This window comes from Pseudopodoces humilis, chromosome 28 (genome assembly GCF_049639895.1).
Source record: "Pseudopodoces humilis isolate 2021_Gansu_Grassland_sample_001 chromosome 28, ASM4963989v1, whole genome shotgun sequence".
NCBI classification, from domain to species: domain Eukaryota; kingdom Metazoa; phylum Chordata; class Aves; order Passeriformes; family Paridae; genus Pseudopodoces; species Pseudopodoces humilis.
Genome location: NC_142227.1, coordinates 539,323 through 566,803, shown reverse-complemented (window position 1 = coordinate 566,803; position 27,481 = coordinate 539,323). Strand labels below are relative to the sequence as shown.

Genomic DNA, 27,481 nt, shown 5'->3' with positions numbered 1-27,481 from the left:
TTGACTGGTGGGGGTTTGGGTTAATTTAGGTGTCTTTCAGCACTAAGTGGAGTCAAACATTCACTTTGCAGAAATTTCTGAGTAAAGTGGAGGAGGCCTTTCTGTGTATCTGCTGTCAGGAGGTCGTGTTCCGGCCGGTCACCACCGTGTGCCAGCACAACGTCTGCAAGGTGGGCTGGGCTCTGCGGGGCTGGGCTCTGCTGGGCTGGGCTCTGCGGGGCTGGGCTCTGCTGGGCTGGGCTCTGCTGGGCTGGGCTCTGCGGGGCTGGGCTCTGCGGGGCTGGGCTCTGCGGGGCTGGGCTCTGCGGGGCTGGGCTCTGTGGGGCTGGGCTCTGCTGGGCTATTGCGAAGGAGTTGTTCCCTGTGAGGGTGTTGAGGCCCTGGAAAGGAATTCCCAGAGCAGCTGTGGCTGCCCCTGGATCCCTGGCAGTGCCCCATTCTGGGTTGGATGGGGTTTGGAGCAGCCTGGGACAGTGGCAGTGTCCCTGCCATGGCAGGGGTGGCACTGGGTGGGCTTTAAGGTCCCTCCAACCCAGCCCAGGCTGGAATTCCCTGATCTCTGCTGTGTCCAGCAGGAATGTTCCCAGTTGCAGTGCAGTGCTCCTGTTCCCCCTGGGCCGTTCCCAGGAATCTCGGGGCTGTGCCAGGTGAGCCCAGCCCCTGTCCCTGACCCTGCTGGCTTCTGTCCCCAGGACTGCCTGGACAGGTCGTTCAAGGCGTCGGTGTTCAGCTGCCCCGCGTGTCGCTACGAGCTGGGCCGCAGTTACAGCATGGAGGTGAACGAGGCCCTGCAGAGCGTCCTGGCCCAGCTCTTCCCCGGCTACGGCAGGGGCCGGTGATCCCCCAAAGCACTTCTCCCTCCCTCCCCTCCTACCCTGGGCTTAATTTAAAACAAAAAAAGGTAGTCTGTGTTCCCCCAGCCCCCGCAAACATGGTTTTAAGTCTTCCTTGTTTTTAAAAAAAACTGTAAACTCCAAGGATTATCCTTTTGTATGTTCGTGGACTTTGTTTTTGTTCTCTATGTTGAACTTTGCTTTTCTTTTTTACATCCCCTCAAACCTGCCATTCATCAGCACAGAATTATTTGTTTTTAGTGGACTGAAAGTGCTTCCGGTGAGGCTGCTAATGATGAGGAAAGTTCTCAGAGTGCCCCTGTGTCCCCTTTATTTTTATTTTTTATTCCAAAAATGGCTTGGTTGCTAGAACAATCTTCACTTTCTGGGGATTTGGCCATCAAGGTAGACTTGTGCATCACCTTGGCAGCATTTTGATACTCAATTTGTACAAGATGGTTCCTGGCTTTGTGTACCACAAGTGGGTTTTTGCTATTTTTTTGTAAGAACTGGGTTTTATACATTTGACAGAAAGCCATTTCCTGCTAATTTTGTATCTCAGAACCAGAAGGCTGCTTGCTTAGAGCCAAGTGGTTGGAGCAATATGAAGTACTACCTCACTGGACTTCTCTTAGGGAAGGACTTGTTCAGCCAGGCGCTGTCCCCTATCCCGAAATGCCATTGTGGAATATCCTAAAGCCATTCTTAAGTGCCTTTTGTCCTTTGCTGGAAGACTGGGCTCTGAATCACCATCAATGTCTCCTTTTTTTCATAAGCACTGAATTGTTGGGACTTGCCAGCCGGATTCTTTGGGAGCATGGATCACTGTAGCTGTGTGTGATTAGTTGGGATTTGCAGAGGATCAGGTTTCCTAGTCATAGCTATATTGGGGAGTTCTTTTTTTTTAGTGCATTTCTACCTGGAAATGAAAAATAACCAATTCTGGCTTTTTAATGAACTGTTTTATATTGGCCATCCCTCGAGAAGACTCCCTTGGTCTCCCTCTAACATGACCAAAGTTTGCAGTTCCATACCTCAGCAAGACAGGGATGTTTTAAATCACACTTTTCTGCAGACAGACTGGAACAAATGTGCCTACTTTTGGTTTCCTCAGCTCTTACCCTTTGGAAAGTGATTATGTTAATATTTTAGGGAAAAAGACCCCACAACATTTTATAGGTTTTTTTCAGTGAATTTGTCAATTTTTTGTATAATGTGCAAGTCGATGTTCTCAAAATAAATATCTTTTCAAATTAATTGTTGACTGTTCTCCTTCAATTCTTTGGATCCAAAGTGGGTTTCCAGACCCAGTTCCTCGTGCAGGAATTTGATTTTATGTCCCATTAGGCCAAGCCTTTTGTTTTTCTAAGTGCCGTGATTTTGTTATGAAACTGCACTCCTGCAGTGACAAATGAAATCTAAATATCATTGTTAAGATTAAACACTTTTAGATATTTAGATTTCATTGAAAATGTCCTTGCACTTTTTATTCTGCATTGATGGGAAGAATTGGGGGTGAGTGAGTGAAAGTGAGGAAGTGTTTTTGCATTTAAATTGCAATAACTGCAATGACTTCCTTCGTTTATTTGCTTTATTGTTATTTGGAACTTGAAAACCAAACTTTGTTTCCTCCATAGGTACCAATGTACTGTTCTTAGTGGCTTCTTTAAGCAACAATTAGAATTCCTCTGCAAATTGGACACTTTGTGGTGACATCTGCCAAAAGTATCTGTTCCAGATGATAAAGCCCTCCCAGGGAAACGCAGTGAGCCCGGCGCTCACTGCCGGTCCCGCTGTCCCCCCTGTCCCCGCTGCCCCCCCAATCCCCGCTGTCCCCCCCAATCCCCGGTGTCCCCCCAATCCCCGGTGTCCCCCCAATCCCCGGTGTCCCCCCCAATCCCCGGTGTCCCCCCAGTCCCCGGTGTCCCCCCAATCCTCGGTGTCCCCCCCAGTCCCCGGTGTCCCCCCTGTCCCCGGTGTCCCCCCCTGTCCCCGGTGTCCCCCCCAATCCCCCATGTCCCCGGTGTCCCCCCGGTCCCGCCCGGCCGTGAGGGGGCGCGCGCGCTCGCCGCTCCCCCATTGGCGCAGCGCGGCCGCAGCGCCCCCGCCCCGCGCTGTGCGGCTCCTCACGTCCTCACCGCCCCGCCCCGCGCTCGACGGGCACCGCGCGCAGCCAATCAGCGCCCGCCCGGTGCGCGCCTCACCCAATGGCCGCTGGGGGCGGGGCACCGGCAGCCAATGGCTGCGTGCGATTGGCGGAAAGCGCCTGAGCGACGGGAGCGCTCCCCGCTGCCCCGCCCGTCGCTGGGCGGGCCATCGCTCCGCGCCACCGGCCAATCAGAGCCCGCGTTCGCCTTGTTATTCGGCGAGCGGCCTCGCCACTGGCTGGACCCGCCGTCCGTCCCCGGCGGAGCGGCCAATGGGCGCAAAGGCGGTGCCGCTCGCGACCAATGGGCGCGGCGGGGAGGCGGGCGCAGGTGGTGGCCGCGGGGCGCTGCGCTCGCCTGGGTGCCCCCCCTTCGCTGCGCCCCCCGCGCCGCCGAGGGCCCCGCGCGCAGGTACGGCCGGACCGCGCCCCCAACCCCGGCCCCGGCCCCGGCCCGGCCCGAGCGGGCCCCGCCGCCCCCGCGCCCGGCACCCCGCGCTGCGCCCCCCTCGGGGCGCCGGGCCCGTTCCCACCGCCGCTCCCGGCCCGAGCCCCGTCCCCGCCGCTCCCGGCGCGGCCCCGGCGCTGCCGCTCCCTTCCGGCCCCGCGGCCGCAGCCTCTGCGCGGCCGCTCCCACAGGCCGGGCCGGGCCGGGCCCCGCCGCGCTTTGTGTGGGTGGGACCCCCGAGCCCCCCGGGCCGCTCGGGGTGCGCGGGGCGAGGGCGGCCCCGGGTCCCTGGTGCCCCGCAGCCCCCGGGGATTCACCGGCACCGCGGGGATTTGGGCCACAAGCGTGGGCAAATGGCGATCCCGGGGCTCGGCTCGGGGCCGTGGGTTGGGGGCGAGCAGAAGCTGCCGCTGGCTCCGCGATTCGGTGCGGGCGCTCCGTGCTGGGAAAAGCGGGGGCAGGAGCGTGACACCGGCGTGGGGTTTGACTGTTTCACCTCTGCTTTCCTCCTCCGGAGACTGCCCAAGTCTGGGGACAAACCGAAGCTCTTTTCTTCCGGTTTTCTTTAAATCCTTGCGTTACTTGTCCGTGTGTGCGGTGCTGTCGGCATGAGCGGGACCCCCGGCGGGGCCGGGAGCTGCAGGGTTTGTGTGTCCAGGCACACTTTGGTGACTTCCCCGGGTTCCAGCTGCTCCTGTTCGCAGAAACGTGGAAGATGGATGGGATGTGGTGGAAGGGGAACTCTTCAGAGGGGCTGCAGAGGGGCAGGGGCTGAGCTCTGCTCTGGGACAGCAGCCCAGGAAGGGCTAGAGCTGTGCCAGGGCTTGGGATGGAGCTCAGGGAAAGGTTTTTCCCCCGAGGGTGCTGGCACTGAATTCCCCCAGGAATGGTCCCGGCCCTGCCAGAGCTGCAGGAGCTCCCAGGGATGCTCAGGGTGGGATTGCTGGGGGTCTGTGCAGGGCCGGGAGCTGCACTGGATCAGCCCTGGGTCCCTCCCAGTTCAGGACATTCTGTGATTCATCCCAAGCTGGCTCTTGGCTTTCCTGGAGCTCTTGGTTTTGGAGCTGTTTGGGAGCCAGGGGTGTTGCAGAAAGGCTGCTGTGGACCCCCTTGCCCTGAGGAGTGAAAGTCAGCAGTGAGGTTCATTTTCACCTGGGCTCCCTCTGTGTTTGGCTGAAGCTGCTGCAGGGGCTGTGCTGCTGCTCTGGGACATCAGATTTTTGTTCTGTAACTCCTTTGGGCTGGGCCAGTGTAAATCTGTGTTACAGCAAGCTTGACCCTCCCAAAACAGTTTCCTTTAAGAAAAAGAGTTAATTTTAAAGAACTCTGTCCGTCTGAAACCTGATAGCATTTCACCCACAACATTGCTTCTTTCCTGGGAACTTTTGCTTTTTTCTCCTCAGTTTCCTGTTCCTGTTTCATTGAAATTCACAGGCAGGGAAACCTTAAGCCTAGAATTGCAAACTCACAGTTACATTTCAGCAATTGCATCAGGTAACTGTTGGAGCTCTTGGTAATTGCTCTGTGACAGCAAGTTCCCAATTCTTGGGTTTCCCTGTAACAAGAGAAGGAAGTTGGGGCAGGTTGTCCAACTCCTGCAGGGGCTGAAGGAATCCTAAAGGAATCCTAAAGGAATCCTAAAGGAATCCCAAAGGAATCCTAAAGGAATCCACGGCTGTTCCTGTCTCATGAGAGGCAGGAGTTCCTCCCATGCAAAGGAGATGTAGGTGGATATAAAGTGATTCCTTGTTCCAGAGCTGATATTCATGGATGAAACATTCTCTGGAGCATCTTTTGACAGGAAAATTCTGTCTAACACTCCGTGGTGGATTGTTCTTTCTCCTTTTTATTCTGATTGGAAAGAGATAATTCCCTTAACTGGTCCAGTGGGACCAGAATATATATGGTCTTATATATAAACATTATGTATAAAATATGTAACATATATATATATATATATATATATATATATATAAATAAAAGGACATAAATATATATATATGTATATATATAAGATGTATAGGAGTCAGAACACTTTGGTAAAGACCCAAAGCACACAGGTCTCATGTTCCAAGTTTGCCTTTAGGATGAATGTGGGCTGTTATAAATAAAACCTCACACACATGAGAGGTTTCACCAGCTTTTGATGGGAAGTCAACAGCAAAATTCACTTTCAGGGAGAGTCCCAGGCATTTCCTGTAGAGAATCCTGGCTGTTGGCCCATGGGAAATGTTCACCTGTTACCCTGAGCTGTGGGGACAGTGCTGCTCTCACCTCAACTCCTGTCATGCACCAGAGGAAGGTTTAGCAGATAAAGTGAGAGTTCCACAGCTCTGCAGGTGTTTTGGATCACCCAAAATACAGACAGCTCGAGCTATTTCCATATAAAAGGTCGCAAGAAATCTGATGTGAGTTGGGAAAACCAGTTTGGCCAGCCCTGCTGGAAAGGCATGGGAGCTCTGTGTGCACTTTACATTTATGCAGGGTTATGTTTTATTTCCTCCTGGGATGTCCAGCTGCACTACAGCAAACAATGTCAGCATCAGGAGGTTCTGATTCACCTTGCGAGTCTAAATCTCATTTTTGAGAGCAGGGAATCCACCTGAGAGCAGAAATAATCATTGTGAGCTGCAGGCTGAGCCACCCAGGCAGCAGGGAGGGAAAGCTCTTGGCAGTCAGGAGAAACTTGGTGTTCCTTAATTAATTCTGGGCAGTCAGGAGGACTCGGGACTGGTGATTTTCCCTGTTCCTGACTCATTCAGTGCTCGGGGTGTGCTGTGGGGAAGGGTTTGCAGTGCCTGTGCTGCTCCACGTTCCTTCACTGGAGCATCTGTTAATAGCAAAGATGGATGACAGCTAAATATGTCACCACAAGTGAGGGATTTGCTTAATGGGTTTGGATGCCACCGGGATCCTCCGGGGCTGCACAAGGCGCTGCTGGAAATAATTATTTGTCATCTGGTAGAGAATTCAAGAGGGTTTGTCCGTTTGCAGGAGCAGCTGAAATCTTGGAGTACTGCAAAATGTTGGCAGAAATCCTGTCATTTCACCCTGGCTGGGGGATGTTAATGTCTTATCTCTGTGGGATGAGAAAGGTGATTTTCCTTTTTCAGTGTTCTCCACTAAACTGATCGTGGCTTAATAAGATTTCCTCTTTTTAACCTTTGTTCTGGACCAAATATGTTCTGTCTTGTCACAACTTGGGGATAAAGTAATTTGCTACCATGGCTTAATTAAGGTACTTATTTTCATTTATATTTTCATTGGGTAAATCACTCTCCTTTATAAATGAAGCAGTTCCTCAGTTGTGTCCTTAATGGATTCCACAGGAGAACACATTTGTATTCTGCCCTTCCTTGGGCTGTGCGTGCCTCAATCATGGCAGAAGTGACCAGAAGCTTCATTATTTTTATATTTCTTTGCTGTTTCATAAAGTTCATGAACAAGCCACAGTTCCCAGATCCTTTGAGATTACAAGAGTGTCCTTTAGTTCCCAAATCTGTTAGAAACCCTGCTTTTGAATATGGCCCAAGAAGTGAACGTTGGAAGTTGGTGGGGGTTAAGGTGATTTCTGAGGTTTTCTGACATTCCTTCACAATTCTGGATACACCCCCAGGGCAGTGGAGAGGCCTTTGGTGAGGTTTTGGTGCAGATAAGAAGTTTTTGTGAAGTTTCCCATGTTTGATCTCGGTTCAGTTGGCAGAAGAAGCTGCTTTGCCTGGGAGGGTGTGTCAGGTTTGGAGCTGCAGCTTCCAGAGGGACCTGGATGAAACAGAGCTGGGAGAGATTCAAATTGTCTCGTTTCTCCTTGAAGCTTTGGGTTTAATTTAGGATTTAGATTGTGACTGCTCGAGCTGCAGGTTTGGCTGAGAGGTGTGGAATGGGTGTGAGCTGAGAGAGGTCTGGGGGGGCTGAGGCTCTGGGGGTACCTGGCCAGGTGAGCTGGGGCTCTGGGGGTACCTGGCCAGGTGAGTTGGGGCTCTGGGGGTACCTGGCCAGGTGAGTTGGGGCTCTGGGGGTACCTGGCCAGGTGAGTTGGGGCTCTGGGGGTACCTGGCCAGGTGAGTTGGGGCTCTGGGGGTACCTGGCCAGGTGAGCTGGGGCTCTGGGGGTACCTGGCCAGGTGAGCTGGGGCTCAGGGCTGCGGGGCCATGCCAGGCTCACCCTGCCCCTGCTCCACAGGATTCCCGGGATGTGCTGGCAGCTGGAACTGGGTCAGTGTGTCACACCCAGCCCGGGCACACACCCAGCCCAGGGCTTCCTTTCCCAAGGGCCTCAGCCAGCCCCAGCCACTGAGATTTTTGTTATAAAAATCTAAAGGAGCTTAGAGAAGTCAAACAAATTACTGAGAACTCCAGGCTTTTCATTCTGGCAGGGCTGTGGAAGGAAAACTGGGAATTAGTCCTTATTAAAGTGTTAATCTGAAGTAGGAATCACCTTTTGGGAAAGCACTGCACTGGTTGAGGTTCCTGGTTGCTTTGCAAGGTTTCTGATGCCATTTCCCATAATACAAGAGACTGTGGGGTGCTTATTTGAACATTTTTGGTGCTGCTGCCTTGGATTGAGGTGCCATGGGTTAAAACTTGGAATGTTTGTTTAGATTCAATGGCTCAGCCCACATGAGGTGCCTTTTTTAATGCTTCTTTCTCAAGTTGTTTTTGAAACACTCCTGAAGCCTTGCAGTAAATCCAGTGAAGATAATAAAATGCAGCAGAGGGAACTCGTGCATGCAGCAAACTCCTGCAGCCCTTGGCCAGGCTGGGCCTCAGCACTGCTTTGAGAATGGATTTGTGAGGTTGAGTTTATCTTGTCTGTTCAGTCAAACTTGAGTTTTTGAGGGTCTGATCTGGATTTAGTCAGAAATACCCATTACATGTTAACTACCTTGCCTCAGGCAATTATAAACTGTTTTAAAGTCATCCAGATTTATTGCTCTTAAATGTAACCACTTTTTCTTTTAAATACTGTTTGTGACTAAATAATTTTGTTGTTAGAGAAATGTGTGAGCAACTGTGCACTTCTACAGCAAAGAGGGTGTTTTGAGGGAAAATTTTATTTCCCCTTAATGAGCTACATATGCTGCTTGATTTTGAGTACAGGGGGATCTGGAATTGCGGAGGAGCCTTGTGGAGTGTAAAATTTAATAGAAAATAACTCTCAGTTTGTCAAATCCCAGGCACTGTAGATCTCCATCCCTGCGCTGGATGGGATTGTTGTCTCTGTTCCTCCTTCCCAAATATTTCCTCTGTTATGTTTACTTAGCCTTTATGGAGAATATACAAAACTCAAAGCAATTTGAATGTTAAAAATGTAATGAATATATAAATGTTTTGGGGGGAAAGGTGTTAGTTTAAATCCTTGCTGTAATTGTACAGTTGTTTAAAACTGGGCTGAGCAGCAGCAAACTTCAAAGTTTACACTTTGTCTAAATGTTGGAATCTGATTCTTGGGAAGGAAGGAAAGTTGTCTCAGATATCCTTACACCACATAACCATTACAGTTGGAATATATATAGCTTTTAGTAGTCTGTTTTATACACAGACCTGATGTCTTGTGGGAGTTTGTCTTTGGTTCTGCTAAGAAACCTTGGATGGAGCCTGATCCGTGAGAACTGATGGAAATCAGAGTCATTTGTTGGCTTAGTGAGAAAGGAAGTAGATGGAAATAGAAGAATCTGCCCTCTGTGTTCCAGCCTAATTCATCAAAAAATGCCATTTCAGATAAACACACGAGTTTTCCATGAGTGTTTGTGCCTTAGGAGTAAAACAATGAGTTAAGAGCAGGTTTGAGGGATGTGCTCTGGTCCAGGTCACCCCTGGCTCCAGCAGAGGAGAAGGAGCAGCCCTTGGCTCTGCCCAGAGCAGTGCTGGGCCAGCAGTGGGAACTGCTTGGGAACCCCAAACCTTTCCTGCAGGAAGGATTCCCAGTCCTGCCAGGGCTGGAACGGGCTCCAGGCATTCATCTCAGCTGGGGGCTTGGACTTTCTCTCTGCTGTACAAAGGTTTCAGTCAGCAGGTGCAGGATTTCAGTCACAAAAGTGTTTTGGTTCACATCAGTTTTGGAAGGGAAAAGTCTCATGTAAAAGTCACTGAAATTAAAACTCAGTTCTTTGTGTGCACCGGGATCGTCCCTCTGGAGACAAGTTTGAGTGCTTCCTCACAATGGCTGAAAAGTAGAAGGTTTTCATAATATTTCAGGTTGTTACTCTCTTACAAAGAAACAGAATGTATCCAGCTGAGAAAAATACCTTCACTCTTCTTTTCAGGAGCTAATGGGGGCTCTGCCTGCAGAATCCTCCTCCTCAGCATTGAGAGAAGGGTTTGTTCCCATCTCGTCCTCACCCGCACACTGCCGGGGCTGGAAGGGGCTCTCGGTGTTCTCAGAGCAGTCGGATTCTGCTCTGGAACCTTCCCCTGGTGCTGGGAGCTCGTTAGGGCACGGTTTAATTGAGGCCATCTCCTGAAAACCCCGGATGGAGCTGCAGGCCTGTCCTGCTGCCTTGGCTGAGTGTCCTGTGTGATCCCAGGAGCTGGGACAGAGCTGGCCACGAGCCCGGGGACAGAGCCCGGGGACAGAGGTGGCTGTGAGCCCTGGGACAGAGGTGGCTGTGAGCCCGGGGACAGAGGTGGCTGTGAGCCCTGGAGGTGACCCTGACTCCTGGCACTGCTTTCCCAAAGCACATTGGTGCTGCCACGTGGGGAGCACTTGGCAAAGAAATCCTTTTCTCACCGAGCTTTTCCTGTGGCCTGGGTGTTCCCAGCTCTTGGGGCCAGTGGGGGAAGCTGCCACATCTCACTCAGGTCCTGGACCTGATTCCCCCTTCCCACCAGCTCTGTGGCTGTTTAATTGTAATAGCTTAATTTGTTTGATTAGCTAAATGTACATTATCTGGGGTAGGTGTTGAAATGTTCTGTAGATGGAACTGCACATGGAAAAATCTTGTGCTTTGCTGTCTCTGGACTAAAGAAATTCAGAGTGCCAGGTGATGCTGATTGTATTGAGGCAGTAGACCTTTTAATTAATTAATTAAGCTTTGGAGGAAGTAGTTTTATCCTTTAATTAATTGATTAAGCTATGCATGAAGTAGTTTTTGATCTCCCTTACTGGAGTGTGTATTTTCACTCTTTGCTGAGTTTATTGACTGAAAATTGGAATTTTGTGAGAGAATCTTGAGGCAAAGATGGGATGAAGCTTGGCTTTGACTGTTTGTTTTTCCCCCTGGTTGTGGGTAAAGCTGCAAATGCTGGGCAGGCTCTGTGGAGCAGATGGTGCTGGCAGGGCTCCTCCTCAGGACGGAATTCAGGCTCCTCTCCCGAGCCAGCTCCTTCCCGGATCCTGCAGGGCTCCCCTCGACCCTGGCATTTCCAGACCCCGCTCACAAATAGCTCCAGGATTCCCAGGAAGGCTGTGGCAGACTCTGGGATGCTTTCTGTCCCTGTCCCACTTTCCTTTCCCTGCGGCTCAGCCCGGTTTTCCTGGGATCAGGTACGGAGCAAACCTCGGGCAGATGGATCCCCAGCTCATCCCAGGGCTTCCCTCCTTGTGTTCCTGCAAAACGTTTGTGTAGGAAAGAGTTCCCACGGGCAGGGATCAACCTGCTGCTTCTCCTCGAGTGCTGACCCTGAAACAGCAATTTTTGTTCTCAAAAGGCAATTTTTGTTCCTTGCTTGGCAAGGTTGGGGATCTCCTTGGGCAGGGCCACCCTGAGGATGGAGGGCTTGCTTAAACGGCCCTTTTGTTTCCAAACTGCAGCAATTTCTCTTGGAAATTGGAAGTATCTTGGGGTGAAAGGGGTGAAATGGTATTTTTCTCCCTCAATTGGTTTTGCTCTGGGATTTCCTGCAGTACTGGGATTCATAATTTGATTTTATTCTGCATCTCTGGCTTCTGGCTTGGGAAGGGCTTTTCTGACTGTGAAAGGCTGTGATTTTATGCATAAAATTCCTTTAAAGACTCCTTGGGGAAGGATATAAGGCTTGCAGATCCTTGTTTTGAAACAAATTTGCATAAAAGTTAGTGTGTAAAATTCTAATGTTTTCTGGTTTCTTAAATTTCACTCAAAACTGTTCATGTGCCTTTGAAATGGGAAGTTTCACCCAGTTAAAATGAAACCTTGGAGCCCTGGGTGTGGAATCTGTCCACTGGAGTGTGTGCTGCTGGTTTTATTTCCAGGAGCTGGGAGCGCTGGCTGTCCCTGGGGCGAGTTCTGTGCCACGCTCACCCCTTCCAGCACAGATCCAGGAGTGCTCCCTGCTTTAGTTTGTGTTTTCCTAACGCTGCCAGCGCTTCCAGGAGCATCTGCAGTTCTTCTTGGCTGCTTTGAGATCAGTTTAAATGCACAAATGCTTTTCTTGGATGTAAAAGTCTCGCTGGAGCCGTTTCCTGCAGCTCCAGCCTCCCGCAGCCCAGCACTGCCATCTGCAGCTGAAACTCCACTAAAACCTTTTATTGCCCTTACAGATTTCCAGCATTACCTTAAAAAAGCCCATTTAAAAAATTGTGATTTCATCCTGAATAGTTGGAGAATTTGTTCTGGATGTTTTGGAATTGTGCATCTGTATTTCTTGTAAGACTTGCCTGACACTTTGTTTTATTTATGTACATTGCAAATACAAAAACATAATGAAGCTACATTAAAAAAACCCCTTAATTTTATAATTTTTAATGTAGTCTAGCACATGAAAAAAAAAACCCCAAACTGGGTAAAGCTGTTGGGTTTGAACTTAAGCAGAAAATGGAGCATTCTGGTGGAAAACTTGCAGGGTGGCAGGTTGTACACAGTGACAATGCTGAAGGTGGTGAGAAGTTGTTATTTTTGTGACACCATCCTGATGAGGCACCACTTTCTGTGGTGACCTGGGGGGAGATGTTAAGCCTGTGCTCTATATTTAGCCCCTGTCTGAGCTCTCGGGTGATCCTGGTGTCAGGAGTTCCTGACTAAGTGGATTTTTGGTTGGAAGCTCCTCGTATCCATGTTAGAGGGTAGTTCCTACAAACAAAAATGAAAAATCTCTCCAGGCTCTCTGTGGAACTCATTAGAGCTGGGAGTTAAAACCAGGATTTTAACCAGTATCTTTTTCTGCCCCTTTCCTTGCTGTGTCCCCTCTCAGGACTGGAACTATGGGGTCGGAAAACCCGAGCCCGCAGAACCCTGGCTGCAAGATCATGACCTTCCGTCCCTCCCTGGAGGAGTTCCGCGACTTCGGGAGGTTCATCGCCTACATGGAGTCCCAGGGAGCCCACCGGGCTGGGCTGGCCAAGGTGGGGCTGGGCAGGGTGAGGGGCTGGGCAGGGTGAGGGGATGGACAGGGTGAGGGGATGGACAGGGTGAGGGGATGGACAGGGTGAGGGGCTGGGCAGGGTGAGGGGATGGACAGGGTGAGGGGCTGGGCAGGGTGAGGGGATGGACAGGGTGAGGGGATGGACAGGGTGAGGGGATGGACAGGGTGAGGGGCTGGGCAGGGTGAGGGGCTGGGCAGGGTGAGGGGATGGACAGGGTGAGGGGCTGGGCAGGGTGTGGGGCTGGGCAGGGTGAGGGGATGGACAGGGTGAGGGGATGGACAGGGTGAGGGGATGGACAGGGTGAGGGGCTGGACAGGGTGAGGGGATGGACAGGGTGGGGGGCGGGGGAGGGTGAGGGGATGGACAGGGTGAGGGGCTGGGCAGGGTGAGGGGATGGACAGGGTGAGGGGCTGGGCAGGGTGAGGGGCTGGGCAGGGTGAGGGGATGGACAGGGTGAGGGGCTGCTGGCGGGGTGGAGCTGCCTTCTGAGCCCTTTGTGTTCAGGAGCTGAGCACGGTGTGCTTTGGGAAACCGTGCCTGGAATCTCTGGTTTGGTTATGGAGAGAGGGAAGGAGAGGAGCTGCAGAGCTTTTGTAGAGCCATGGAATGTCCTGAGTTGGGAGGGACCCAGGGATGATCCAGTGCAGCTCCTGGGCCTGCACAGACACCCCAACAATCCCACCCTGGGCATCCCTGGGAGCTCCTGCAGCTCTGGCAGGGCCGGGACCATTCCCTGGGGAGCCTGGGCAGTGCCAGCACCCTCTGGTCATGAGAACTTCTCATGTGAAGCTTCTGGATTCCAGTACCTGACACAGAACTGCTTGGAGAACTCCAGGACTAAGTGATTAGAAAGGGTGTTTCTGTGGCCGTGTCACCACAGGCTGATGAGATCATTTGTTCTGACAGGGACTTGTTAGGAGTGGTATTTAGCTGGCCTTAATAAAGCACAGTGGAGGAATAAAGCTGTTAGGCATGAAATAATTCTTATTTCTTCTAAAACATAGGTCAATTACTGGGTTTATTGCTGCTCTAAAGAGAGCTGGCTATTGATGAAGAGCTCTCCGTGGAATGTTTCCTTGTCCACTCAAGTGTACAAGCAATTACCTTCCAGGACTCTGCTAGGGAGATTATTTTAATAAAGCTTGTTGGTGACTTCCAGATGTCGTAAAGAAATTACTTTAGTTGTAGGTGTAACTCGAGCATTCCAGGTCAGCTCTGTGTCCCCTGCAGCTGCAGTTCAGGGCCCTGGAAGGGAAGGGGAGCCCATCCTGCACACCAAACCCCACAGCTCCAGTGTGTAACAGTTCATAGCTGCTGTTCTCCCCCGTTGCAGGTGATCCCCCCCAAGGAGTGGAAGCCGCGGCGGACGTACGATGACATCGATGACATGGTGATCCCAGCTCCCATCCAGCAGGTGGTCACGGGCCAGTCGGGGCTCTTCACCCAGTACAACATCCAGAAGAAGCCCATGACCGTGGGCGAGTACCGGCGCCTGGCCAACAGCGAGAAGTGCGTGCCTGGGGGGCTTCCAGCTGGGGAGGGGCTCCTGGGGAGCTTTTCCTTCCAGAAACTCGCTCACTAGGAGATGCAGCCATGTGAAATGTGAAGCATTTTGGGGGAAACTGCTTCTCCTTGAGTCTCAAACAAGTTTGTAGCTTGGTGGGTTTTGGTGCATCTCAGATCTTTTTCTGGGAGTTGGTGTAGAGCTTGCTCGAGGTCAGTATTTGGCTGAGAATGTTCCTGAAAAGAATGGCTTGGGACCAAAAAAGGATCTCTTGGCTGTTCTGGAACAGGTGTTCCATGGCTGGGGTAGAAACCCAAACACCTTGGAGTGCTTGGGCTGATGCTGGTGACACGAGTGTCTTTCAGAGGGCCTGGGGACTCTGCGGGGCACTTGGGTCCGCTGGGCTGTGCCACCTGCAGTTCCATCCTGTTTCCAGAGTCTGGAGTTTCCCAGAGTTCTGGAGAACCCTGGGTTTTTATCAGTACTGAGTTTATGCAGAGCTGGCTTCAAGCTGAAGGAGGGTGGATTTAGATGGGATATTGGGAAGGAATTCCTCCCTGTGAGTGGGACAGGTCCTGGCACAGGTGCCCAGAGCAGCTGGGGCTGCCCCTGGATCCCCAGCACTGACCCAGGCCAGGCTGGACACTGGGGCTGGGAGCAGCCTGGGACAGTGGCAGTGTCCCTGCCATGGCTGGGGTGGCACTGGGTGGGCTTTAAGGTCCATTCCAACCCAAACCATTCCAGGATAATCAGCTTTGGAGCTTTTCTGGCCCCTGAGAGCTGCAGCTGCCCCCAGCTCCCTGTGGGATGGGGACGTGGTGCAGCACAGCCTGTAAGCAGCCTGCCCTGAGAGGGTTTGTGCAGAGCTGGAGAAGGCAGCAGGTTCTGTGAGCTGAAGGTGAAGTGCACCTTCTGTTGTCAGGACTCCTGACGTGTCCCTGTGTTCCCTGGCAGGTACTGCACCCCTCGCCACCAGGACTTTGAGGACCTGGAGCGCAAGTACTGGAAGAACCTCACCTTTGTGTCTCCCATTTATGGGGCTGACATCAGTGGCTCCCTGTATGATGCAGTAAGTGCAGTGCTTCTCCTTCATTCGTATCAGACATGGACACTGACCTCCTTATTGCACTTTTCTCATTAAGGAGCACTAATTCACAATTTCACTGATGTAGCCACCCTAAAAAAAACCCAATACCTTTGCTTTTTCCCCTCCTTACAAAAGTGGGACTAAACTTCCCCTGAGATTCAGGACAGTAGTCAGTGGAAGCTGTGAAAAGCTGGCTTTTAGTAGAAGAATGAGGAAAAGTGTGATTTAAACAAATTCTTATGCAGAATTCTTATTCTGTGGCAAAAAAATGTCTATACCTTGGGTTTTATTTCTTTTTTAAGGGAATAAAATGGAGGTTTCTGCTGAAGCTCCTTAGAAAGCCAGAAAAAATGAGCATTTCAAGGAAATGGTGCTTCATCAAAAATAGTTTTGATTCTTAACATATATAAATTATTTGCATTTGGATTTTAAATTATTTGCATTTGGGTTTTTTCTCTGTAGGCAGCTCCATTAGGATACAATGCACCTGCACACTGAATTATTTTACAATTCAAATTGTTTAAGCTTTTCCATGGTGAAATTTTCCAGGTGAAATTTCATCCTCTGCTTCAAGTAATTCTGTAATGATAAAGGTTTCTCTGTTCTTACTCTTTTTAGCCAGATAACTTACATCTCTTCCTCTGTAGTTTTCTTTTGAGTGGAAGGTGGCCTTTTTTGGAGTACTGTCTGATTATGTGTGAATGTAGAGTGTCTTTTTATTATCAGTATGGTTTAATATGGGATTAATTGGAATAAGCAGAGATATGAGGTGCTGAGAGCCGTGGACATGGCAGGGGTGCAGAGGATTTGGTGCTTGGCTGGGAGTGTCACATCCTTTCCCTGCTGGTCAGGGTGGGACACGGCCAGGCACAGACACAGCTGTTCTCCAGATGTTCTCCCTGTTCCTCCCTGGAGCACTGAGCTGAGGTAGAAGGTTCTGCCCCTTTGGCCACACTGAGGTGTTTGTGGTCAGGGGAAGAACATCTGAGAGGAGTGTGTTTTACTCTGAGTTTATGCTCTGTTCCTTACCAGAATAGTTAATCAGTGCTGGGGTGTTGCAAGAGCCTCTTCAGAGTTCTGGAGCTCCCTCCTGCCTGTGGTCAGAGAGGATCAAATAAACCTTCCTGGGAGCTGAGGGTGTCCAGTCAGTGAGGGAACTCTTATCTGCACCCTGAGGCACTGGGAGGGAGCTGACTGCTCCTGACATTGCCAGTACAAACCATTTCTGGATTCCAGGACGTGGATGAGTGGAACATTGGCAATTTGAACACCCTCCTGGACATGGTGGAACACGAGTGTGGCATCATCATCGAGGGTGTGAACACTCCCTACCTCTACTTCGGCATGTGGAAGACAACTTTTGCTTGGCATACAGAGGACATGGATCTCTACAGCATCAACTATTTGCATTTTGGGGAGCCCAAATCCTGGTAAGTGAGGGCTCTTGGGCACCACTAAAATATCCTTTCCCCAGCTCTACCAAATTCCATCAGGTTTACCTAATCTCTCAATTCCCATTTTTCCTCTCCTCTTCCCTCCTACTCTACATTTAAAAGCAATTTCACTTTCTTTCATGCTGGCTTGCTCAGAGGCCTAATTCCTGACTTTCAGCAGGATTAGGGAGACTTGTTGACATCACGATTAAAACCAGATTTCAACACTTGGGGATTTTTGCAAACTAATGCACAGGAGAGCAAATGGGGATGGGAATGTGTGGATGCTTGAGAGGCACTGTAATAGTGAAACACTGTTGTTCTTGCACTGTGCTCTAGGCAGGAAACATCTGTTACTTTCAAATTTCCATGATTTAAATACATAAATATGTTCACAGCTCCAGGGACAAGTTCAGTGAAAAGGTTACTTTTCCATGGTCATTTTCTGGCGTGATGGTAAAGCATTTTTCAACTCCGTTGATGCATAGACTGGCTGGAAGTAACTCTCCACAAAAGCAGTAGATAGTTAAAGATGAAATAAAGAATGTAGGAAGTCTGGAATGAATTACCAAGAGCCAATATGCTTCTTTTTTAAGCAATTTAAAAGCATAAGTGCAGAGACTCGGCAACCCAGGGGAGCTTTGCCGAGGATTTTGATGTGACTAATAAATATTGACATTTGCGTGCAAATTAGAGCAGAAATGTCACAGGGAGGCTCTGCTGTCACCGTGCCCTGGCAGTGGCAGACGGGATCCTCCCACCTCCCAGGGCTGTGGCTCCCTGGGGACTCCGAGTGGCTCCGGTGCTGGTGCCTGTGGCACATAAAAGCCCCCAGGAGCCGGGAGGCTGTAAATGGATGGCTCCAGTGCTCTTTTCCAGTCCTGGAAAGGGGTGGAGGGAGGGACTGCCTGTGGAACATGAATGGGAATTTTGAAAACCTTTCCAACATGTCATGAAATCTGTTTCCCAACATTCCTGATCCTTGGGCTCACTGTCTGAGGCAGATGCACGAGGATTCTCTTGTGATACCTCTGTAAAATAAGGTTGAGCTTCAGAAATGTATTTCTGGCTTGACTGGGATGTGACTGATCTTCCCCCAGCGAGTGCTGGGGCACTGACCAGGGAATGCTCACAGCCCCAAGGCTGCCAGGAGCGTTTGGACACTGCTCTGGGACAGGGTGGGGTTGTTGGGGTGTCCTGAGCTGATGATCCTGTGTATTTGCAGCTCAGAGTATTCCATGGTTCAGTTTGGATCCTGTCAGTTTTTCCTCCAGAATCCCTTCATTCCAACCCATTTTCCTGGTCCCATGTCCAGCAGATGGTGCCACAGCCCGCGGGAAGCTCCTCATCCCCTTTGCTCAGAGAGCTCAGGGACCACAGCACAGTCCAGCAGGACTGGGATGCTCCAGGAGGGGTGGGAGCAGCTGGCCTGAGGTTTGGGTGGGGTTGTGCCATCCTTTCTCCAGCCATCCTGTGTTGTGAGAGTCACTCGTTCTCTAAGGCTGCCCAGCTGGGGGAAGATGAGGGTTTTGAAGACAGGCCATGTTTGGAGCAGAAGCCTGTCCCTTTCAGTGGAGGTTCCATAGGTAGGTGGCAGTGTGTGACACAGAATGGGATGGGCTGTGACAGGATGCCACTGCTGCTTTGGCAGCGCCTCCCTGCTCTTCCCTTGAGCCTCAGGCAGGAGTTTGCCACTTCCCAAGCCACTCCTTCCTGGTTCTGCACTGGGGCAGCTCCTCTTAAGGAGTTCTCAGGCTCTCCTCTGAACAAGCCTTGGCTGCAGACAGTAAATGTGAATCCTCTGGAGCAGGTCTGGAACTCTGCAGGTACCTGAGCTGTTCTGGGAGTGACTGCAGGCAGCGCAGAGCTCAGCTGGGGGAGCTCTTGGACTGCACTGCTGCAATTCCAGTGCTGCAGCCTGGCTTTGCTCAGGGATGCCTGAAATGTTCACTCTGCTTTGCTGGCACCACCTCTGTGGAAATTTCCCAGCTTCCTTCATCCTTTTTATAGACTCCGTGGCTCTGACAGTGATCATCTTGGAAGCACCTCAGGGAATAGCAGGAGTGTGGAGAGTTACAAAGTCTACCAGTTTGGGGTTGAGCTCTAAAATAAGAGGCAGAGTTATTGTTTGGCTGTCAGAGATATTTATTCAGTGGAACCAAGGACTCTGTATATTGGTAGTATCTGCTTCAAAATTGCCTGTTAAAAACCGTAACTCTTTCTTTGTGTCTCCCATAAATTATCTTGGGATGCTTCTCTCCAGGCTGTGGGAGGGGAGAAAGGAGCTGCTTCCCTCACAAACCTCATTGATTGGGTTTTAGGAAAAATCTGTGTTTATTTCACAGAATCCCAGCATTAGTTGGGTTGGGAGGGACCTCTGGGGACTCCCCAGTCCAAGGTGGGGTCACCTGGAGCAGGTGACTCAGGAAGGTGTCCTGGTGGGTTTGGGATGTCTCCAGAGAGGGAAACTCCATGGGCAGCTGTCCCAGAGCTCTGCCAGCCTCCATGGAAAGAAATTCTTCCTCAGGTTGGGGTGGGACACCATCCTCTGACAGCCCCTGGGGATGTTGGTGTGGATTGGTGGGATCCTCTCTCAGTTTTCCCTGAGGCCCTGGGCTGGCCTCACCCCATTCCAGGGGGATTTTCCCTCTGGCTGTGCTGTTCCCAGGCACAAGCTCTGCTCCTCACCCTGTTCTCACTCCGTGGCTGTTCCCAGCTGCAAGATCAGTCTGACAGGTTGAGGAGGAAGCCTGGGAGCTGTGGGCACGTCCCATGCAGCACCCTGGAATTGGGAGCAGTTGTGTAACCTCGTGTGAGGCCCCTCAGGCAGGGAGCTGCCACATCCAGCCTTGCACTTGCTTTTTTTCTCAAATTACAGTAAAATGTCCCTCTCGCGTTAGGAATTTAATTGCCACCTTTTCATAGTCTCAAACTTCTGAAAAAACCAAAATGTATTTAATTCTGCAGCCCCATATTAAACCTCTCATGGTAGGAATTTTTGCTGTATCAATTATACATATTATGTATAATTACCTCATACACTCCTGTGTGAGATCTAAAATTGAGCATATTGTCAAACGGTGCAAGCAGAAACTGATTTTATAATGACAGAAGCAACAAAGCTGAGTGCCAGGCCTCATTCTTCATGGTTATTATGGCATTTTATTGAGGGATGGATGTGGCTCAGCCTTTGAAATTCCAAAGGAATATTTTTAGATGCTGAGGTGCTCCTCCAGCATTTCCTTTTGTCTCCATAAAGATGTGCAATCCCTACCTGGAGGCTTCCTGGGGTGGGGCAGTGCTGCAGGAAACCTTGAGCCTCAGTATTGTGAATTTGCCAATACACTTTAGGAGTGTAACATCTTTTTTTGTCAAATGACTTGACTGGGTAATAAAGTTATTTGGTGATAAAGTTATTTTCCTTGGATATTTTGTGAGCGATCTTGCTGTACAGTAACAGTATTCAATTTACCCTCTCTGAGTGCTGCTGGGATGTTACACTCTTCCTTCTCTCAGAAACCGCAGGTGTTAAACCAGACTGACACTGAGGAAGGTAATTGATTTTTATAAAATGTCCCTTTTCCCTTATCGTGATGGATGTTTAATCCCCTTTAATTAAAAGAGGGAGCCAGCTTTAGCTTTTAAGTTATATCATCTCCTCTCCAAAACACTCCCTCGCTGGAAGTGGATCATGCCTAATCTGTTTGACTTTGATATCACAAAGTACACTTTATGCCAGAACAGCAGTTTATGTGGAATTAAGGACAAATTACCAAAGGAACTTTAAAATAATATGATTAGTTGGAAGCACTGGTCACAGATACAATTCCATTCTAGAAACACTTCTGGAATTCTGTCTTGTGGAAGTCTGAGGACTGCCAACCTGAGAGTCCATGGAGTTACCCCAAACCTTTGTTGGTTAAAATATTTTCGAATTTCTGCTTTCTTCCCTCCAGGTGCCCCAGTGAGGCTCCCTGGGTGGGGCAGGCAAGGAGGGCAAATCCTCCTTGTGGCTGTCCCTGCAGCCCTGGCGTGTCCAAGGCCAGGCTGGGACAGGGGGTGTCCCTGCCCATGGCAGGGGTGCCACTGGCTGGGATTTAAGGTCCCTTCCAAGCTCGTGGCTTTCTTGTCACATTTGCAGTTTTGCAGTAGCTGGTGGTGCTGCTGTCAGCAGGGACAGCTCACCTTTCCTGGCAGGCCTGCGAGGGGGAGATTGAAGCCAAGGAGCTCCCTTGGGAGGGCATCCCCAAAGGATCCTCTCTGGCCTTGGCCAAGAGCTCCTCCTGGAGCAGCAGCACATCTGAAGTGCTGAGGATCCTCACTCTTGTCTGCAGGAACTGCAGCTTTCTTTGCTCAACTCTTGTCCTCTCCTCCCCTCAGGACAGGAGACGTTAATCCCTGGAAAACTGCCTTGGAGGGGGAAATGACCTAATACAGTCACGGAGCTTAACTCTCCCAGCTTCTCTGCTCATTTTCCGTGCAGGATGCTGCCCCTCTCCGCCTCTCCCCGTGAGATTCTGCTCTGTCCCCCTGCTTTAACACCCCCCAGATGTTGTAACCCCACTGCAGGCAGCTGCTTTGGTGTTTGGTACAGAACTGTGTGGCTGCACCGACCCTTCATCATTTATTGCCTCCTGCTATTCCCTCCTCTCAGGGGTCACTGCAGGGATCAGATGGCACTGCAAGTGTTGGTTTTTGGGGTCTCAGTAGCCCTGGCACCCTGGAGATCCTGAGATTCCTTAGGCTGCATTAGCTGGAATCTCAGCTGAGATTTGCCCTTGAGGGAGCTGATGCTCCACACTGAGAATTTTAATTTTTCTGAGTTTTGCTTTTCCTGTTTCTTGGTGTTAGGGAATTCAGGAGAAGATTCTGCAGCCTTTCCTCTCTCAATCCCCAGGGTCTGCATCATCTTCCATGGGAAGTGTGTGAGGTGTCCTTGCTCCTGAAAGTGTTCCAGGCCTGGCAGCAGAGGTTTGGAGGCTTTTTGGGTGGAGTGGGGAGAAAGGAGAAGCAGGGAAGGTCATTTGGCCGTGGTGGCAGCTCCTCACAGCTCCCAGATTTCCTTCCTGCCTCTGCTGTCCCATGTAATCTCTTTTACAGCTCTGCAGTTTTGGATGGAGAAAGAGCAGAATTTATGGTGATGGTTGATTTATAGATTAACTGCTACACCATTTGCTCTCAGGCAGATTTGGCAGAGCAAGACCCTTTTCTGTTGATAAAAGGGAGAGAGAAAGGAACAGGGATATTCATTAAAAGGGATAAAAGGAAAGTGAGATAAAGTATGGCCAGGCAGAACAGCTTTTCACTCTCCTGACTCTTCTAAAATGAAGGTGAAATCTGCTTTGGAATGGGCTTTCTGCACTGAGAATCCGTGTGCACGTGGGTTTGCTGGGGGGTGCGTGGATGCTGGGCTGTGTTGGGATGCAGAGCTGTATCCCCCTGTAATTCCCTGAGAGCAGCGAGTCATTAACAGCCCTGCAGTCATTAGTTAATCAGCACAAACCACTGCCCAGCTCCCCAGCCCTTCTTCCTGGAGCTGGGGGAGAGGGATGAGGGGATGGTGCTCACTGCTGCTTTGCTTTCAGAATCCGTGGGGTCAGCACATGGTCCGTGACCTGAACGAGCTCTGGCTTGGATTATCTTCCCAATCAGGTGCTGCAATTGGAATAGTGGAGATTTCTCTTTTTAATAGACTCAGGTTCCTGTGGTCTTTCATTAGGCTGTTGTAGACAGATTATGAAAAGGTCATTTTTCTGCTGCAGAGGAGGCAGAGAATTTGGGGAGTTAGGACTCAAGTATTGCCTTTCTTCATTCACCCTCATCTAACTGAGAGAAAATGCCATGAAGGTCAAAGCAGACCCTGGGATCGATGGAATCAGCTGTGGGACTTGGGTGAGGAGGGACAGATGGATTTGTCTCAGCCACAGCCCCCCTTTCACAGCTCTGTGCTGTGTTTGTGCTTCCCCCCAGAGCCCTCTCTGGTTTTTATTCTCACCCAAACCCACTGCAGAAGGCATGGAATTATTTTGTGCTTTGCTGCCATTTCAGTTTCAGTCTGTGCATTTTATGTCTGTCTTTACTGAGCCTGTTCCATTGGTTGAAATCAGAGATCTCAGAGGCTGAGGTTCATCTGTGAGCTGCTGTACCTGACCAGGCAGAGGAGATCCTTCCCACCCGTGCTTCCTCTTGGCACTTTCCAGAAGGATGCTGGCAGGAGGAGGTGCAGATGTGGGGTCACCCCCATTTCCACAGCAGCATCTGGGGTGGCTCCTGCCCTGGTCCCTCCAGCCCAGGAGCCCCAGCTGGGCTGCCAGAAGCAGCTCTTGGATCCAGGAAGGCTCTTGCTCCAACCCATCCCTGCCTTCTGAAAGTGTCTGCTCAGAGCTCAGGCCTGCTTTGAAATGAAGATCTATGGAAGTCTGACAGGATCACAGATTGGTTTAATAACAGAGGCTTTTGGGCAGAGCACTGAGACTGGAGGGGAGGGAGATGTGCTTCCATGCTCCATCTCACTCCTTCAGCCTGATCTGACTCGGCCCCCTGGGACAATGAGCTTGCAAATTCCAGCTTGGCATAGAGCTGGCAGCAGGGCTGGGGAAGGCCAGAGGAATCAGGAGTGGTGCTGCAGAGCTTTGTCTTTATTCACATTTTGTTAACACGTTGGCAGAAATCAGCGGGGAGTTTTTTTTTTTCTTTACTCAGCAGAGAAAATTGTCGAGGGGTGATGCCAAGTGCAGCACAAGTGAGGTTTAAAATAAGAGGAGCCCGTAGTAATGACAGCACTTAAACAGCACTGGTGCTGTCTGAGAGCTGTGCACTCGTTAACCCCTTCCTTAATGCTCCAAGGAATAAATGTGCTGGCTTTGCATCCCCTTCGTTTCCAATGCCCCATCAGCCACACAGAGGGGATCAAACAGAAGAAATAAAGGAAACTTTACAAACTGTGTCAGTGATCTTTATCAAATCTCAGCTACAACACTTGTGGCTTTGATGCTGACAAGAACACAGCTCTCACTTCAAAGCAGCTGTAGTTGGGAACGCTGCAGTTTGATGGATGGGGAGCATTAAACCTTTGGAATGCTGGATTTCTTTCTCCTCAGAAAAGAAAAGTGTGTGTGTAGAGGCATTGCACCTCTAGCACAAGGGGTTTCCTAGTCTAAGAATATCTTTCATTACTCATGAGCAAATTTCTTTTGTTCTGCTGTAGGCAATTATCCGTGTTTTTCTCAGGAATACGTGTTGCTGTGCCCGGTGAGGGAGGCAGCTCACACAGGTCACTTGGTACAAGGCACAGATAGCTCTGATCTCCCCTGGTTACCTTTTTTCCCCTTGTTTCTGGAGCTGAAACGAGCTATTATTTTAGAATACAGGCTCTTTGAACCATAATCTTTGCTTTTCTTTCTATTTGTATGGCATCCACTACAAAAACAACCAGTAATTAATAATCTGATTGCCAGTTTAGGGAAATAAATCTGATGTGAACAGGTTCTTCCAAACAAATAACGGGGAATGGCAAGGGGATGAATCTTGTAGTCATTCATCTCTGTTGAATTGTGTACTAATTATCTTCTTGGCTAAACTGAATGAGTAAATGACTTCATAATGTTTTTCCCCAAACACCTTTTCTTAGTGAAATGGCTCCTTCATGCTGCTCATTCACTGCAGGCTGAGGCAGGCTTTGGGTTATTTTTACACGTGGAGGGAGAGACACTCCAGTGTGCTCTGCAATTTTGGGCTTTGTGCCTGGCACTTGTGCTGTGGAGCTGACTGGACTGGGGCACTGAGAGTCCTTCCAAGAGCAGATGGTTGTTCACATTAAACTCTCTGCTTTAAAAAAAAATAAAAAATTAAAATTGCGTTTGGAGTTCTGGAAAAATCTCTTTGTATTCGTTGAGCTGGGGGTTAGTGAATCACTGAAAGTAGCCCATTGTGCTAATCTGGGAGCTCAGTTGTACCTCTTGAAAATTCATATTGCTTTAAAATCAGAATTTTAAAAAGCTCCTGTCTAATGTCACTTCTGGAAACTAATGGCTCTTTAATCCTATTTCTAGCTCAAGGCAACTCTAAGGGTTGAAGAGTCTTTTAGAAGTACATGATTGGCACAAGTTAGGCTCGACTCTAATCTTCCAGGACTCAGTCCCCAGGGATTTGATCTCAACTTCAGAGTGACCTGAGATATTCTGCCCATCCTCACTGGAAAACAAATGGAGAGTTTGCAGTCCCAACTTGAGTTTCTTTGGGGAAGGAGGGAGTTTTTCATCCTGCTGTTCCACTGGCAGCAGAATCGCTGCCATTTCGTCATACTGTGGCTAATGAGGAAGGTGTGTGTGTGAGAAGGGATTTTCTGGAGTGAAATGGGTCCTGTGGGTGGATGCTGGCTGTGTTGGGTGGGTGCTGGCTGTGTTTGGTGGGTGCAGGCTGTGTTGGGTGGGTGCTGGCTGTGTTTGGTGGGTGCTGGCTGTGTTGGGTGGATGCTGGCTGTGTTTGGTGGATGCTGGCTGTGTTTGGTGGGTGCTGGCTGTGTTTGGTGGGTGCTGGCTGTGTTTGGTGGGTGCTGGCTGTGTTTGGTGGGTGCTGGCTGTGTTGGGTGGTGCTGGCTGTGTTTGGTGGGTGCTGGCTGTGTTTGGTGGGTGCTGGCTGTGTTGGGTGGTGCTCAGGCCCTTCCTGAGCAGGTTTGCCCTGATTTTCTCTCTGTGCAGGTTCCCCAGGGGTTGCACTGAGCAGCTGTGGGAGGCAGGTGGGTTTTGGTCCTGTCAATACCTATTTGCTCCTAATTACAGCTTTTGGAGTTGATACTCCCTGGCCTCGGTGTTTATCTCTCACCCTGGGTGTATTTCAATAAAAATGTCATTATTTGAAATCATTGACACTGCTGGTTAAAGATACTGAATTCCATCACCCATTGTCCTGTGGAATGATCCGTTCAAGATAAAACCTCAGGCCCTTGATAAAGGTTCTTTCCTTGGAGCAAGGAGCTCTCTGATCCCTGTGTGATCTTATCTCCAGGCAGTGTTTGCATTCCTGATGGAAGGAGGCAGCAGAAGGAGAGGAGAGGGAGGCCAGACATTCTCCTTTCCTAACCAGGATGTTGAGAAGGGAAACAGGAGGTTTCCATCCCATTCAGTGTGGGCCAGCCTCAGGTTTGATGAGGAGAAGAAAGGGAGTTGATTTCAGTATTTTAACGAATTGTTGGGAGAGAGGGATGAAGGAAGGTTAATTATGGAGGAGGGCAGAGGTGACAGTACTACCAACAAAGGAACAACCAGTTCTTCTTGTTGAAATATCTTTTTTCTTTTCTCATTGAGGCAAAACAGCTTAAAAATAATGTTGGGCAGCAGGAGTTGGACTCTGATCCCTGTGGGTCCCTTCCAGCTCAGGATATTCTGGGAGCTTCTAGTGTTCTGCCCACTTTTACCCTGAGCTTTGCTCTGACACACTGAGGAGATGTTGTTTAATGTTTTACCTTGTAGAAAAATGAGGCCTCAGGAGCAGGATCTGAACCTTGCAGGGAGGGGCCAGCCTGTGCTAATGCTGTTCTTAATGGTTCTGCTGGCTGATAAATATTCCTGATGGACCAGGGGCTTTTCTTTGGAGGCTTTGCTGCTGTCATGGGGGCTAAAGATGTTGAAGGTCAGGGTTCAGATTCTGGGTTTATGGGCACCCTTTGCCTTACAGAGACTGGAATAGCAGCTTTTCATTCTGCCTGTCGTGGCTGAGAGCAGGTTGGCATTTGAATCTTAAAGGGTCACTGTTCTTGGCACAATTAAATCTGCTTTGAAGACAGATAACTCACCCCAGCTTGACACGTTGGCCTGGGCGTTTTAAATGTGCTGCTCCCGTTCTGTTTCTGTTCCTTATTCCATAATTATGGTGTGTTAAACTGTGTGGGGCCTGCTTGGGCAGACCTTGTGCACACACTGTGAAATTGAGTTTCTTACCTTCTCCCAGGAACAGCACTGGAGTGACATTTCCAGAGTCTCGTGGTTGAACCTGCCCCTGCCCATGGAGCCCAGACTCCCAGAGAGTGGGGAGTGGGATTTGGTGAAATAATCTCTGCTTAATTGCTCTGTGTTGGTGCAGGAGGGTGGAAATGAGGTGCAGAACAAGGTGTAACTCAACAACTCTGGGAGCGACAGCTGGAGTGGGAAAAGGTCTTGGAAGCTTTGAGGGATGTTGGGTGAAGGGACAGCATGGTCTGGTCCTCTGCCAAAGGCAGGGATGGCTTCAGGTGAGGAAAATTCCTCTCAAATAAGGAGAAGACAGCTGTGAGCAGGCCTTTGCTGTGGATGAAGTTTTAGTTCTTTGGCCACTGGAAGCCAAAACTGAGCTGACTCCCTTTGAGAAGCAGCAGTGAGGGGAGAGCCTGGGACTGGGAGGTCCCTGAGGAGCACCAGGATCTGGGAGCTGCCCAAATGAATTCCTTGTTACGTCATTCCTTGGTGGCCTCCAAAGGGGTCCCTCCATCCCAGGATGGCCTGAATGCTCCTTTTTACTGACACACTTGTTTAATTCTTAATTCACAAGACATTTGCTTATTTATTCTCATTGTTCCTGATAATAATTCTAAGCCATTAGAGGGGAAAATTGTATTCAGAAATGCTGTTTCACACTTTATTTGTTTGATGATTTAGAGCGATAGAAAATAGCACATTTGCTGGCTTTTATAGTCTGATAATTATCCACATCCATCAAGCCCCATTCCAGGGGAATAAACAAAACACCAAGAAAATTACTCTATTAATGATATC

General features: G+C 50.0%; 2 protein-coding genes across 10 annotated transcripts in view; both read left to right on the top strand.

The window, feature by feature from the left end:
* UHRF1 (ubiquitin like with PHD and ring finger domains 1) overlaps nucleotides 1-1,935 on the top strand; it is a 28,108-nt gene extending 26,173 nt beyond the window's left edge. For all 6 annotated transcript variants that reach the window (XM_088067707.1, XM_088067708.1, XM_088067706.1 and 3 more), the window contains 2 exons: nucleotides 72-170; nucleotides 693-1,935. In XM_088067707.1, coding sequence (XP_087923833.1) covers nucleotides 72-170; nucleotides 693-839 — 246 coding nt within the window. In that variant the 3' untranslated portion in view covers nucleotides 840-1,935. The remainder of the gene's footprint in view (nucleotides 1-71; nucleotides 171-692) is intronic.
* Nucleotides 1,936-3,298: 1,363 nt separating this feature from the next.
* Nucleotides 3,299-27,481, top strand: part of KDM4B (lysine demethylase 4B) — a 68,333-nt gene continuing 44,150 nt past the window's right edge. For 3 of the 4 annotated variants that reach the window (XM_088067638.1, XM_088067637.1, XM_088067635.1), the window contains exons 1-5: nucleotides 3,299-3,391; nucleotides 12,538-12,688; nucleotides 14,043-14,218; nucleotides 15,168-15,282; nucleotides 16,537-16,730. In XM_088067638.1, the coding sequence (XP_087923764.1) occupies nucleotides 12,548-12,688; nucleotides 14,043-14,218; nucleotides 15,168-15,282; nucleotides 16,537-16,730 (626 nt within the window). In that variant the 5' untranslated portion in view covers nucleotides 3,299-3,391; nucleotides 12,538-12,547. Of the gene's footprint in view, nucleotides 3,392-12,393; nucleotides 12,410-12,537; nucleotides 12,689-14,042; nucleotides 14,219-15,167; nucleotides 15,283-16,536; nucleotides 16,731-27,481 lie in introns of those variants that run through there. The other variant, XM_088067636.1, reaches the window with a different exon arrangement.